This window comes from Vidua macroura, chromosome 4 (assembly GCF_024509145.1).
Source record: "Vidua macroura isolate BioBank_ID:100142 chromosome 4, ASM2450914v1, whole genome shotgun sequence".
NCBI lineage: Eukaryota > Metazoa > Chordata > Aves > Passeriformes > Viduidae > Vidua > Vidua macroura.
Window position 1 is genome coordinate 58,732,653 of NC_071574.1, and position 16,277 is coordinate 58,748,929.

Here is a 16,277-nt window from a genome sequence, read left to right on the forward strand (position 1 = left end):
GCATAAACCTCTGTATCTTATATGTGTCAAATCGCATCAGGCAGAAACTTGGTGCAAATGTTTACTTTTAAGTTCATACAACTGCTTTACTTTCATGATGAAAGAATGTGATCTGAATTGTTCTGAATTCTTATTTGCATTCAGTTTTGCATTTCATTAGAGGACTATAATGATGATAATGTTTTAATTAAACATTCTATTACTACATTTGTATATGAGACTTAGTAAGTTGTACTTACTTATATTGAGCCTTTAACTTACAGTATATAAATCCTGAAGACTGTTTTGAGTTATAGTAGCAGGGATGCTTATTTTCTCCAACAGAAAGATTTTGAACAAAAAGTAGCAACCAAAAAGCTTTTGTGGATTTTATTCAAAGTATTCCTTGCTTCCACTGGTGATGGGAAAAGCTCAATTTTACAGTTTTTTGTGGATTTTATATTTTTTAGCACCTCTTTATTTACTAGAAATCTTGATTACATGAAAGAATGATTTTACCTTCCCCAGCTTTTGCATTATTACTGCTGGACTCTGCAGTATTAGTTAATCTCTGTGCCCCACTTACCAGGTTTTTACAATACAGTCTCTCAACCCATCTCTTCTTAGGATGAGGGTATGGGAATTCATTTGTCTGGTCTCCTTTCTGCTAGTTTATAGTTTAAGTCAGTTAATTTCCTAAAGAGTTTCCACCTTGTCCACAAAAACAGTTAAAATTTTGAAGAATAAAATTCTAAACTTGCTCCCGAAGGATGAAAGCTCTAATTACTGGTAATCATTTATAGGCTTACCAGCTACATCTGGAAGCTGCTGGGTTAGCAAATATTTACGTTTGTAACCAAGTTCTAGAATTAAAATTACTTGTCTCTGTTTTCAGTGCAAGTTTAGTTCCTTTAACTTGCATAAGATTGTAGAGGGTAACCCATATACCTCCAAGTAGTAGATGGCATACTGTGGACAGATGCTCTGCAGAAATAAGTTTTTGTAGTAATTTGGATAGTGCTGCTGTTCTGACAAATAACATTTCCTTGGACTGGTCTGCAGTACTCTCCACATCAGTCAGAATTTTTCATATTCCTTTAGAAACAATAACTCAGTCTTTATTGAGCAGGAGATAATTTTTTTCTTATCTTTTTTCTTATCTTCTTGTAATTTGCTTGTGCATTTTAATTCTTTAAATGTTTTAACAAAATATGGAAAAAATCCTAAGTTAATGAAGCCAGTGTTCAGTTCCACTGAAGTAAGAGACAGGAATAAAAATAGACATCTTTAACAGCACTGCTTTAGAAGCCAGTGCTATTAAAGTGCATCACAGTGCATGAGTCATTTATTAGCTATCCCTGGAGAAGGCAGGTTTATTGTACTTATGTATTAGGCACATCTAGTTCCAGCCACAGAGATTCCTTTTGTTCATTTCAGTAGCAAACATTTGTATGATTCACACAAGGACTGTCAGAAATCTTGTTGCTTAAGCCAACAAAAATAAGCATGTATGTCCTAACTTCTGCTGCTTATTCTCTTACTGATTATTTAAACTTCTGTAGGATTTGTTTTTTCTATTTATTTTCTATATGTTTTCTAAATCAGAAAAGGAAATATCTTACAGTAAATCCAAGCAGAGGTAGTGGCTTCCAAAAAGCATTTTTCTGTTGCTTCTGCTGACTTGCTGCAGCACAGTTTTTCAGGATAGCTTTGGACGAATCTGGATGTTGCACATTGTATCAATATGTCTGTGTTAAATTCATTATTATCTTTGTAATTCTGTTCCAACAGGAATTTCCACAGATGAAAACGGTTCTACATCAGTTACCAATCAACCAGTGCATCAGAAGGAGAATATGCCATCTTTACTTGTAACAAGCAATTCTGATCAATTTCTGACAACTCCTGATGGAGAAGAAAAAGATATAAGCCAAGACAGTTCAGAATTAAAACACAGGTCTGCAAAGAAAGACTTGTTGGAGATAGACAGGTTTACTATTTGTGGAAACAGAATTGACTAAGAATTTATTTTTTTTTAATCAATGTGCTAAGGATACTGAGCTGTTGGGACAGCAAATGCTACCAGAATGGACAGTTGCCAAAAGGCACATAAATATTTATTTAAAAACTTAAATTATTAATGGCAAAAAAAAAATTATTAATTTCTTTCTACAAGTAACTTGGCTTGGTATCTGGTCAGGTCAAGTAAGTGATCTTTAACTTGCCTCTTGGAAAATGTGATGGATCGTGAGTCTCTAGCCTGGTGGCAGAGCTGCAATATCACTTTTCTGGAAAACAGACTGGAAAAAAGCATAACCCTGTTCTGCATTATGAAACCATGCTTCCAGAACACTATTTTTCATGAAGGTTCCTCCAGTGTAAGGATATTCCTGGAAATGTTTGGTGACTTGACCGGAAGCTTGCCTATCCAGTTACCGTGTTTTATTAAACATCTGCAAGCAGAATTCAAAACTTGTGCTTATATCAACAAACACATAAAGCATTGGTACATAAAACAGTAAGTCAAGATAGTTATTCTTGTCAACAAAAATATTTTCAAGATGTATCTTGAAAATCTTGTAATCAGAATAAAATTTTGCCTTTAAGTGAAAGACTTACTGCTTAGTATTTTATCTGAATACTAAACATCAAGGAAAGATCACAGTAATGATGGTTCTGCTTAACTGGGCAAATATGAAGCATATTCATTTCATGTGTTGTGTGTCCTGCAAGGCAAATTATTTAGAACATTTTTTTTAAAAGCTGAGGATTTTTTGTTGCTGTAGGAAAAAATATTATAGGGGCACTTCTAATGTTAAGGGACGGCAATGTTAATTGCGGCAAGCAAGTGTTGTGTTGGAACTGTAGGTATGGCATTAACACAGCAGGAAAGAACATTGCACTGCATTTTGCATATAACTCTTAGAAGAATGACATCTGTGTATGAACTTGCCTGAGAACATGCCTATAAAAGCTCACACAGACAATCAAACCATAATTATCCATTCAATGTAATTGATTGGTTGTAGTCAAACTTAAGTAGATGGACTAGATCTACAAAGGGCATTTAAGCATTACAATGCATCTTAATTTCTGGTGTGAGATGCAGAGTTGGAAGGGGTGACAAAAGAAGTTATGGAATCCTCAGACCATGAGTGGATTAAATTTGAGATCAAAGCATAGGCTGAAGAGTTTTATCAGAAGAGACCCCTTAGTTAATGATAAATTCTTCATATATTGTTAAAACACAGCATTAGCTTCCAAAATGCCTTTCAGACATTCAAATAAGCACCAATTTTACTTTCCAAGGGAAGGTATCATAAAAGTACTTCAGTACTGAACAAATGAAGACAATTTGCTCCTTGCTAATTTCATAATTTGTCAGAATGGGAAAGCCAAAGTTTCTTTGCTGTATGAACATGTGAAAGTTTAACATATCTGCTAATCCCTGAAACTTGCAGGACTACAGTAATATAGCAGATGGAGGCAGTTGGTCAGTAACGTGTCTGAGCAGACTTGATAATGAGAGAACTCTGCTGTACAGTTTAGGGTTGTCTGCTCTAGTGGGAACTCCCTGCTGCAGTCTTTCAGCCTCTCCTCTCCCATAAGAGTAGTGGGAGTAATGGCCAAAATCCGTGGTTATGTTTAGGGATGAAAGTAGAAAGAAGAGGACTTATGCTGTGGAAAAATCTGAAAATCTTTCATTTTTGATGTATTTTATACTAATTGGAGATGTTCACACATTGAAATAAAGATTATCTGTCAATTTGGTGTATCTTATTTTATAATTATTTAGCGGTTGCTAAAGAAAGCTTGAAATTGCTTTAATTTTTTTTCTGTTGAATGACATTCTGTATCAATTTTATAAGTGCATCTTGTGTGAAACTCAATAAAATTCAATTTTGTAATATTTGTTTAAAAAAGGAAAAGTACAGCGTCAACATTTCTTTTTTAGTATTCAGAGTTGGTGATCTTGCGAAGTATTTAATGTATTAAATTCCAATTTCCATAAAGTAGGATTCTTGCAAATGTGGGACACGAATAAGTGTTAGAACTGGGTTATCAATGGCTTCAGATCTATTTCTGTAGCAGTTGGTTGTTGCCACTTGTAGAAAGAAGATACTGATGTCAACCTATTATTAATTTGGTTTTTAAGGGCACACACCATGTGAATGAAAAAATACCATCTCAGAGGAGTTGTAGTTTCTGTAGTCAGTTACTACAATTGGATTTACACCTACCCAGCAAAGCCAAGTGTGAATGCAGGAGCAGCACAGGCAAAGCCCTTGCTGAGCACATGGTGGTGGCAGTGGAAGGGTAGTGGCTCACAGCACTGGGGCACAAGTCCTGGCCTGAATCCTCCTGGGGCTTTGTTCTGACACTTGAATTGCGGTGCCTGCATCTAAAGCAGTCCAGGTGGGCTTTGGGTATGGTTGGTACATCTCTGCCTGCTGTGGAGGTGAGACTCCATTGCCCTGGGATCACCATAACACCAAGGTGTACTCGAGGCACTGTTGCCGAGGGCATGGCAAACACAATGCTTCCCCTTGAACTCCCCAAGTCTGGTAGGGTCCCAGCTGGGCTTTCCTTCCTTTGGCTGCAAGCTCTCTGATTGTTCTCCTCATTTTGTTCATGATTTATAGGGATTCCTTGGATATCTAGTACTGTATCTTTAATGAAAAGTCGCAGCTGCTTCTCTGAACCTGGGTGGTCCTCTAGGAACTCTAGGGGTGGCTAAGGGGGAACAAACCACCAAACAGGAAAAAACAGCAACACCAAATTTCTCATCGATAGATACAGCTGTTCATTAGGGTTTTCTTGAAAAGCTCCTGACTTAACAGTGATACATATAAGAGCATCACAAGTTAAGTAGTGAATAAATTAAGTTCTTCAACTGATAAATCCCTCCAAAAATAAAATCTAAGCAAGCAATGATATTTCAGCTAAAGTCACAGTTGCCAAATTAATTCCAAAAGCACACATTGAGTACAGTGCATATTCATAATTAGTATTATTCATTATGGGAGCATTAAGAAACAACTGGTTTTGACAGGATTATTTAATTAATCTTTTGAAGCCTTTCAGATGTTCATCAGCCAAGCAGAATTTCCCCTCAAGCATAGTAGTTTTACAATCATAACCATGCTGTTAATTTACTCTCCTCTTAATTTAAACTGAGTTTGTGGAAACTTTTCAGTTTTGTCTTAATTTTTTGTGGTGCAAAATTTTGTGTAGTCTACTAATTTCTTCCCAAAGTCTGTTTCTGTGACTCAGCATAACTGATGAGGTCACTGTTGTTAAAGCCAGTGTTTGCCCAGTTGTGCTGCTGTGCCAGCTCACCTGCTGGGCTGGAGATGTGAATCTTCTTGGTGGTGGTGAGCAAGGATGGATGTAACTTAATTATAGCACAAATGTAATCAGACTCTGTGAAGCACCTGAAACACTGCAACATATTGTCTTACAAACTGGGCTCCTCCATTGTGAGTAAACTAGGTGTTGTTCAACTCAGTCTTGGAGAGTCAGCTTCAGAATGTTCTTCACAAATGCTAAACAAAATTTGCCTTTAAAACTTCTTCAGAGTAAGTGCTCTTTCTTAGAAATTTGGACTGGCTTCATTTTCCTGACTGCACGGAAGCAAATAGCTTTGTGTAAATACTGAGCAGCTGTCATGGGGAGCTGCAGTTGGGACCACCTTTATCTCAAGGAAATTTCTCTGTATATAATGATATAAAATGTTTAGACTGTGAAGGCTGTCAGAAAACACTTGATTGTATCATTTCTGTAAGTCTTTTTCATAGTAACTTTCATCAACCATACCTACCAAGCCTGAGTCTACTTAGGCTTTTTTTAGGACTTCAGTATACCCTGATTTAGAAAAACACTGCCAGCAGAGTTGTAAAAGATCATAAATATATAACACCAAAGAACATTTATTAGTGAGCTCACAGTTATAATAACAGAAAAATCCAAAATTGCAATAGGTTTTTAAAAATTTCTCAATTTTGACCAAAACACTCATCATATTTGTGATGAAATAAACTCAGATTTTAAAATGTGCCCTTGTAACTCTGCTGCCCACCTGTGCCTCACAGCTGCAGCTTTAGGCTGTGTAGGCCACTGTTGCTTCCATTCATCGCCAAGTGACCAAAATTTTCCTGCAGGTTTGATTTGAACTTGGCACTCCTGTTAAAGGCAGCAGTACAGCCTCCAGCCACCTTTCTATAGCCAAGGCAGCAGGAGCTGTGACGAGTGAGTTCCTTCTGGAAACAATTCCTGAAGTGTTGCGTGTATCTAACCTGGAAGTGATGGGACATTGTTTTCAGGTTGATGCTTTCTGCCCTTTGGACTCTCTTGAGGTGTACCTGCAATGAAAATGAACCTTGTGTTGAAGCTCAGCACTAACCACTGACGAGAGACAATGTTCCTAATGCTATAGCAGAGGACGCACCTGTTGGGCTGATCAAAAAATCTGTGTCTTTAGTCACTTAAAATACTTTGACATTGGAGTAAAGTGAATTCTGCTGCATCTGAGGTAATGCTTTGTGGTGCCTGTTCAGCCATTCACTCACTGACCACAAACTATTTGGCTTCCATGTTAGAGCAAATAAATTCTCCAGCCAGTCTTTGTGCTTGACCCTTATTTCTCAAAAGCAAGGACCAAAGCCCCAGTAGTGAGTCTTTGCATAGATGCTCTGCTAATGGCATCAGAGTAATTTTGTGGAATTTATTTATCTGCCTTGTAGAAGACAAAGGAGGCATTGGAGTCATCCTAATGAGCTCCAGCCCTTCCACTACTGTGTTGCATCCGCACTACTGGGCCTTTCAAAGCCTGGAACAGTCACAGCTTGTAAAGAATCTGGGAAGACAGTCCAGTGCACTAGGTCAGAGCAGCTGGAGTGTTCTGGAAAGCCAGTGTCACAATTTTGATCTTTCTGGTTCTATTCTGCTGCTGGTCCCCCGTTGTTGCTGTGTGTTGGTGCTTGTCACATATTCCAGCTCTGGTGGCTGGGTTCCCTGCAGCTTGGTGCCAGAACTGATATTTGTCCTCTGCTCTGTCCAGCTGCGTCTGCTTGCTTTGTTCCAGTGCTCACTGCTGCACTCACTTGTTTTACCTATTTTATTAATCTTGTTAATGAAGCCTGTTTCACAGTATGAGAAGTTGGATAGAGCTACTGATTCTAGCTCAGGTCCTGTCCAATGCAGTGTCCAATCCTGATATTAACATCTTTCTCAATCTCAAATGGCAATCTTCTTGCACAGTAAATATGTACATGGCAAATGCTGTTATTACCTTCCTACTATCTGCTTTAAGACTTCCTTACTGAAATTTAACCCTCCCTACTTTTTGTCCATCTGTGGCATGGAGAATAGATTTTGCCTCTCCCTCTCTTTTCTTCTTACATCCTTGGCAGCTGAGACTGCTTCATATTTCCCTTCAGGCTTCTGCTAAACCCCCACACAATGAGTTCAGCTTCTGTTTGTGTGGAGAGTGTGTCCCATGCTCATTCTGAGCACAGATCTCCAGCTGATACCTTCCATCCCAGCTGAGCTGAACCTGAGGATTACATCAGCCAGCTTTTAGCTGCCATATCCTGGTATGGAATTTACCTCTTAAAAACAGGATGCCACTTCTGACCCAGGAGAGTTCAAATGTGCTGCAGGAACTAGATATTTCCAATGGAACTGCCTGGTTATTCCCAAGCCTGCATTCATGCTGTAGTATACTGCTGCCAAAATGTTGAGTTGCTTCAGTTCAATTTTTTTACCATCTGTTTCTGCGGTTAGTCAAGTTTGTTTTGAACTCCTGTCAGGTAGTGTATCCATTGCCTCTACTTCACCTTTCTCTGGCAACTGCCCAATATTACTGATTAAAAACACTGAGTGGCAATGGAGCATGCAGAGACCTCTGCAAAACCTTACTGCTGTGTGAGGATGAAATAGTGATAAATATTCCCCAAGCAGGATTTCCCAAGAAGCTTTATCAACTGCTTCAAGCAATTTTAATCTCTACTATGTTTGCTTAGTTTGGAAATATCACATGAAAGAGTATCAAAAGCCTCATAAAAGTCAACATATGTGATTATCTGCTCCTTCTCACCTTATGGCGTGCTGCGTTGTTGAAGGGAAATGCATTGGTTTGAAATGATCTGACAAATTTATGCTGGCTTTCATTCATCATCACATTACTCTTCAAATGCTGAAAAGAACAAAACCCAAATCTGATTATGTGCCCAGAAAAAACTGTGGAAGACTGCAGTTGGTTTGATCTATCATTTCCTTTTTCACTTTTCCAAAGATTGCTCTTTTAAATCACAAGAAATCTGTTAACAACTTCGTTAGCCACTTTTCAGAGTTTTCTGTTTTGGTGCCAAGGATAAGACCTAAGCTGAGTGAAAAATCTCACATACCTCCATACTGATGTGTCAAGATCCCCATAAGTTCCCATGAGATTGCTGGTGGTATATTTGGTAGGGAGAATGGTGGGTTTGTACTGCTGTGTTTTGTCTTAATGTGCTGTTTCTACAAAGAAGGGTGATGTGAATAAAGTAAGACGCTCTCATGATGTGCAAAGCCCTACTAATGTGCCTTCAATTGCCTCTAGGGGTAAAAGGACAAAAGTCCTAAGCTGTCACCAGAACTGATGTTTACCAAAGGCCCTTCAGCAGGAATAGAGGATATATAAGTCTCTGAAGCATTTTGTGATGTCCTAAGTGCCCAGTGATGAGAAACAAGAAAGCAAAGTCCTGTCAAAGTCAGCTGACATGACCCTCAAACACAGGGTAGGGGCTGTGGCTCTCTCTCTGTCCTGGTGCTTTGCTGTCTCAGGGAGGTGGAGTGGTGTGCAGCTCAGGCAGTATCCACAAGCATCTGAAATGTTCAGTGGAGGCATATTCCTACCTGTCCTCTCGGATTTACAGTAACTACCTGATTGTTCCTGGTCCTTAGGCTTTAGCTGAGATTGAACAGTTACTGCTTACCAATGGGCTCCCGTTATTCTTTTCCTCCCAAATCTGACTGAAAGCCTCTCCATCCTGGAAAGCTGACAGACAAAGAATCTTCCCTTGTCAAGAGGGTTCTCATCTTCCTCAACAGCAGATGCAATGCCATCCCATGGCTGAGGGTGACAAAGCCATCTTGGAAACATTACCTTCCCTCCAGGAAGCTTTTGGCTTCACCTGACCCTAGAGCAGAAGGCTTAGGATTCCCAAGTCTAGAGCAGCATCCCTACTATTTTCTCTCCTGCTCTTTCTAAGTACCTTAGTTGATTGGCCAGGGTCCCTTCCTGTGTGACTTGGATATCTTTGTGCTGCTTGGCTGCAGAGAACACATCTCCTGGGCAGGAGCCCTTCCATCACACCCATCTGAAAGTTTCGCCAGCCCCTGCTGCTTTTTCATCGCAGTGATGACTGTAATTTGTATTTTTGGCAAGACATCTGTTCTTTTCTTCAACAAAGAATGAATTCTTACTTGCTGGCAGGATACTGAAGCAGCATAACAAACCATCTTTATTGTGGTGCTACCTGCTAAGAGCGGAAGCAGAGGAAGCCTGTGATACATTAATTTCCTTTCTCCTTACCCTAGCAGGTAGAGTGAGCAACAAATCACTTTCTTCCAAATTACATTTTTAGTAGAGGACTGTTATAATAACTCTTCTTGATCACCTTTTTTCCTAGACTAAAGTAGCTTAAAGTTCTTTCCTCTAGACTCTCCTTAATTTGTCTACATTGGTCCCAAAACTGGAGGCCGTCCTCCTGTCAAGGCTTCACAAAAACCTTCTGTTGGAACAAAACCAACAGTGTGAGTCTTCCTTTCCATGTTATATTCTTATTGAAGTACCTTATAGTTGATAAAGCAAATCTATCATTAAGTTGTCTCTGTCAGCATAAAGTTTGGATGTTTCTCATGTAGAAGCATGGCCAAATTGCACCAAGTCTGGGCTGGACTTTAAAGAGATTTAGATGTTAATTAATTTTATTTAAGCACCTGAATACTTTTATGAAACTGATCTCTTGCATATTCTGTTGAGATTGGCACTTCTTATTATTGAGGTGTAATAGCCATAAATATAGATTAATGGTTTGGCTTTAGGACCCTGACACCTTGATTACAGATAATCAAACGTCACTTTATTCCAAGACCTGAAGCAGGCAATTGAGATGCAATATCAGCTCCACTTACAATGTCACTATCTTGACATGAAATCCTCTATGTAGTGCTGTGAAGGGGAGATGAAAGCTGCAAGCTTTGCCCAATTTCCTTTACACTTCAATAATCTTTACATTTACACTTCCAGCAAGGTGTCAAAGATCTGGATGTTATATTTTTGGATGAGAATTGAAATAAAATACATCAGGCATGAAGTTAAGTCCTTGAGCCTGAATACTCAGTGAAATACCAGCAGACCACAAAGAATCAGAGATATACTTCACCCTGACAGGTTTATTTTTATACAGTACTAATTTAGTGTAAAGACCCCAATCTTGTGAATAAAATAAAATGAAAAAAAAATTAAAAAATAACACCTAAAAAAACCCTAAAGTCAAATACTTGTTAAAAAAAAAAAAAACAAATAAGAACCAAAATTCCACAAAAAAAAAAATTATTAAAAAAGCAAACAAAAACCCACAAACAGCAAAAGCCCAAATAAACACAAAACCCCACAAAACCCATCCCACACTATTGCTATCAGGCAAATGGTAGCAATTTCTAGGGCATTGCAATTTACAAAAATCTTTTAAATTATGTGGGGCAGCTCCTCAACTGTAGCTGACTTTTCCTAATTAAAACAAATTCAATTAGTAATTTCTAGGTTGTAAGTTGAAAGCACCACTATCGCTTTCCCTTCAATGCAGTAACATTTAAATATCCCTTTAATCTGAAGTAATTAGTTAGGAAATATGCTATAGATTGTCCTGGGACTCTCCTCTAGCAAACAACTGGCACTACTTAAAAGTTTGTGTCTGCTTGAAAGTGATACACTTATGAAAGCCTACACCCGAGCTCTATAATAGCTTTCACCTAAGACACTTTCTGGTTTTTGAAATGTGCAATCAATCCCTGTGCAAATGTAATATCATGCTTTCACATTTCAGTCAATAATCTCAAACCCAGCAAATCTCAATTAAGCCCCACAGCAGCATGTTCTCTCACAGTGGGATGTGGAAGACTATTTCTGCTTAAGAAATCCATGAAGTGAAGAACACAGAATCTAGCTCACTGACCCAAAATCTGTCTCAGAGTAAGGAACAAGGCCAGGAGGACTTATAGTGCTAGTCCATCCTAAAAAGCAGCACTTGCCTGAGGGAAAGAAACTCTTTGATTTACTTTAGATTTACTCATTGTGTTAGGCTTCACCAAGGGAATGTGCAGGGCAATTTCAAGTCCAGGTTTTGGGATTACCCATTCTCTGGGGATAAACTTCAGGGCAGGTTCACCCCTGTCTGAAGCACCATGATTGATGCACACTGTGAGATTTGAAAAACAAAAAGCTTTGAATGCCACTTTCTTTGCTTGGACTTCCAGGACATCTTTTTTATTAGTAGCAATTACTTGGAGGCTTTTGTCTGTAACCCTAAGAACTGGAGACTTTTTCTCTAAAATAAATACATAAATTGCAGATTGCTGTACAATCAGAAGACCCCAGGAGTTCAAGCCTTATGAAATACAGCAAACACAAGTGTTGTGAGACTACAGTACAAAAATGACGCTTGCCACCTTAACTAAACATTTTCTTCCAGGGTGAAATGCTCCTTTAGTGCAGAGAACCCACAGAAGAAATTCTGCATCATATTATCATATAATTATATGGGCTTATTAAGAGCAATCATGGTAAGAACTGAATAACTCCTAATTCCCAGGTCTGTAATGAGCAGGTTACTGAATTGCCTTGGCTGTGCACAGTTTTTTTTCAAGGCAGCAATTGGAGCAGACTTGACTGTGAGCAGGGTTAGCTGACATGTGGCTTGCAGAGCAATTTACTTTGACTGAACTGTTGTCACAAGTTGTTGAGTTTGCAGTCACACACAATCCTCTAGAGCTAATAATAATCTGGTAACACAGAGAACATTTTTTCTCTTTCCTTCTTTAATGCATATCTGAGAATTCAGAAATCTAAGTTTAAAGAATAATCTTCCTCTGTCCTGACCTTATGATTTCTCTGTGTCTTTGAACGGTATAATTAGAAGTGAGAAGGCAGGTCTGCTCCAGTTCTGATGTACAATTAGACCAAATTTAGTATGGCAATATTAAAATGATTGTACCACTCTGGTGAGGTAAAGTACACATTATTCATACCTACCAGTTAAGTTCTGACTGGCAGCCATCCTGTACTGCAGCTCCTCTGTTCATCTGGCAGGTGTCATTGGCTGTAGTAGAAAGCAAACAGTAAATTTCAGGTTGGGTAAGTACTGAAAAATCATCTTTTCCTCTATTTTCATTTCATTTGAGCAACATTCTCCAAAACACATCAATGTGTATGTCTGTGCAATCATAGAAATGGTTCTTTAACATGAATGAAATTCAGCACTGGTCACATGCTTGGGGATGAGCACTGAAGGCATTTCCCTCTCTAGCAGGAGCATTTCTTATCTGGTGACCACAACTGTACTGAGTAGAGGCCAACCACTGTGTTTCAGTTTCAGGGAACACTTGAGGACAGTAACTGATGATCTGAAACTTGGCTTGGGTGAGTACCATTTGCTTCTAGCAATATTCACCTGCAGAAGTTGGATGGGACCATGAAAATATAACAGCACAATTCTCTTGTGCTAAAGAAGGCAGGTTTTGTCTGTCCAGGTGTTTTAATACACTAACTCTCTTCCATAAACTCTAAGTAAGTTGTAGTTCAAATTTATTTGTTTTCAAGAAAATCACAAAATTCAAATCAAATGCTTCTGTCTCAAAATCCAAACATAATACAACTCTAGCTTATAGAACTGATAAAAGATGTACTAACACTGTTTGAAAAAAATGCTGGTTTTCACATATTCCTCAATGCAAGCACTAAACATTCCTTTAATTTCAGAGAGCTTTATTAGGAGGCTTTCTTACAAAAGTCAGAAAGAAATATAATGCTCATCTTTGTTTTCTTGTTCATGGTAACACACAGACAAGCCCTAAAGCAATGCAGATTATTGTGCAGATTTAATTTGTAACTCGGGGAATTTCTTAACATCTTCATAGGTTTCACTCTGGATTGCTGCACAACTGAACCAAGACAGTGAAAGATCAGAAAGGTGTTTCAGGCTCTTTTAACTGCAGGAGGGAACTGAACATGGATGCATCTTTAACGGGATGCTGGCAAAGACTGGCATTGTTTAGCAGAGCCTGAAAAAGACCAAACAGGATGGTGTCCTGTCTAACATCTCATCAGCCTTACAGCCAGTACTGAGAGCCCTGTCTTTAGAGATTTTCTTTTATGGTCCTGCTATGTGTTCTTTTGCAGCTGTACCCACGGCAATCCCCCCGGCCCCCTCTTCTGAGTTCTTTTTTCTCTTGTGCTCATACCTGCACCTACTTAAGCAATACCCAAGCGAGCTTTGTGGCTAAGCCTTGTACTTAATAAGATTCAAAGCTTTCCTCTTGCAGTCGGTACCACTCCTGAAAACACAGTGCCGTGGGTTAGGAACGGCACTCCCTTAGGTGAGTGACCTCCCTGAGACTCCTCTGAGAGTCTCCCAGGGCAGATGGTTGCTCCCCTTCCCCCCTTCATCCGGTGGGAGACTGAAGGCAGAGATTACAGGGCGAGATAAGAACGATTTACTGAAAAGGACAACGAGATAAGAAAACGAAAGTAACAGCAACGATATTAATAATAAAAGGTACAAGACAAAGAAACAATTTACACAAACTATTTACACAGAAAAAAAACGCGACAAAGTATCAACCAGCTCTTCCCCACCACACCATTCTTCCCTCCTCGTAAGACTGAGCGCGTCCCTCACTCCCGTACCTTTGAGTGATGTGAGATGGTACCGAATGGGCTATCGTAAAAAATTAACCCTGCCCTGGCCGAAACGGGGACACATACATCCACTTTACTATAGCAGTCCTCTCCCCTTGCTGGGCTAGGTTTCAATGCTGGTAGCTGATAGAAAGAAATGAGTTTGAATTGGACTGCCAACGCTTGCTGAGGGCACAAGCTGTGACCCTCTTTTTAACATCCAGCCCCTCCTCTCTGTTTATATCCTGCTACAAGACCCTTCTAACACCTGAATAATCTCATTTAAGGTAACAATGTCCTATTTAACATGTGGGTTAACAGAAGAACCCACGTGGAAGAGTGAGGCCATCAGAGACAAGAACAGTGCCCTAGCACAACAAAGAGCAGCTGCTTTTCCAAAGACCCTGCTTCACAACCAGCAGTGAAGAGATGGAGATAAATGCAACTGTGAATTACTGTACAAACTGGGTTGTCAAAAATTTCTCATTTCCAGTCAGCACTACTTTTTCCAAAACATCTGGTATTGATCCTAATAAATTCTCCATCTTTGATTTTTTTTTTTTTTACTGTTTTACTACTATCTCTTGCACAATTAATGCAAGTTGTTTGTCTCCTTTTATGGCCACCATATGTTGGAAACCTGAGCTCTGAAGGCAGACCCAGTGCTGCACAAGCTGTTGCAGTGTTTGAGAGGAGCTGCTGGAGTTCTGTCAGGGGAGGTTCCTCCAGACCTATCCTGCTGAAGCACTTGCTGTTGTCTGTTTCCCAGATTCAATAATATTCCTGATAGTTCTAGTGATCAGGGAAAACACAAGCAAGAGCAGTTCCTATAATGCCCATGGATTGTCAACAATTGAGAGACTGAGCTGGAATTTGATATCTGTAAAAGACTCCAGTGAGAAATTTTCCAGGTTTATGTGCTGCTCTGTCCAGTAGTTGTTTGATGTCCAACTCAGAAATAAAAAACACCATTGTCACCAGAAATTCTTTTGATGAATATCTGAAAAATACTTCTAGCAGGATCACTATTTCCTCTGATGTCTCTTAAAAAAAAATTAAGTTACTCAGGAAAAAAATTAAACTTCTTGTATATTATTTTGACAAGAAGCCCAGTCAATTCCCAATGTTTATGTAAGTATTCTGTCCTGAAAAAAAGAGAGTCTTTTTATCTGGGATATATAATTTTGTAGCAGGTAACTTGTCTGTTTTCAAGCTACAGTACAGGAGATTACCTGTACAGGTGATTTCAGTGTAACTCTGCACAGCCACAAGTGTCTGAATTAGAGTCCTGGATTCCTTCAGTGACAGGGACTGTAGTGCTGCACAAGTGAAGGCAGCAGCAGCTCTGCCTGTCTTAGGTGCTTGACAAAGGCTGTCCTGATGGTGAGCATGATGAACACTGAAAAACAAGACTATTGCAGTACGAACCAGTTGTCAGCTTGAGGATGGACTTTTCCTTTTTTAAATCTTTCTCCAAACAGGTAAAGGGAGAGGTTTCAACATTGCCATTTTCTTGCTTGTGGAAGTAGTAGTTTTTCCTGCTCAGGAAGAAATTTTGAGGAATTGCATGCGTATTTTTTTTTTTTTCCCTCTTTTAAACATCGTTATTTCTGTGTCTTTAAGCAGCTTTGCACTGTGGATCACCTCTATCTAGAGACTAAGTTTTGTATGAATACCAGTTAGAGAATCTGAATCCTTATCAGCAAGACTCAAATCCCATTAGTATTACATTTTGCATAAAATATTCAGAATGAGTTACATATATTTGTGGGGCAAAGGAGCTGTAAATTAGTAAATAGGAAAAAAATTATGTAGGAAAGCATGGCCTGAAGTGTGTATCTGAGACTTGGGAAGTTATGCATAATGAATAGGTAAGTGTGCTGTTGAATTTGGATAGTTTCTGTAGGTGGATGATGGAAATTGCACAGCACTGATGTGTAAATAATGCACAATCACTTAGTAACTCTGACCTGTTACTTGTGAAACAGAGGAAAATGTGCCAGGAAAAGCCTGACAATAATACTCAAAATAAGTCTCTGCATGAACATGCACAGCTCCCAGCAGCCATTACAAAGGCAGTATGGCAATTTGGGAAGGTATTTTGATGCTTCCTTCACCTCTCTCACCCTCACTCATCACAAGGGATTTTTTGCAACTCTGTGGATGAGGGCTTCCATTGCAGGATGTTCAGATACTGAACTTTTCAGTTGCTGGAGGGAAAATTCACCTAAAATGTGTGACCTGTCTACGTGCAACTGAAAACAAGTACATGCACAGACTAATTTATTTATAAAATCTCAGAAATGGGCATGTGCTGCTGTAGATGAATCTAAAAGAACAGCTGGCTCAGGCTAGA

The 16,277-nt window shown here is 39.1% G+C and overlaps 1 protein-coding gene across 3 annotated transcripts in view; it reads left to right on the forward strand.

Moving 5' to 3' along the window:
- TAPT1 (transmembrane anterior posterior transformation 1) overlaps positions 1–3,745 on the forward strand; it is a 49,653-nt gene extending 45,908 nt beyond the window's left edge. For all 3 annotated transcript variants that reach the window (XM_053975784.1, XM_053975785.1, XM_053975786.1), the window contains one exon: positions 1,771–3,745. In XM_053975784.1, coding sequence (XP_053831759.1) covers positions 1,771–2,000 — 230 coding nt within the window. In that variant the 3' untranslated portion in view covers positions 2,001–3,745. The remainder of the gene's footprint in view (positions 1–1,770) is intronic.
- Positions 3,746–16,277: the final 12,532 nt, after the last annotated feature.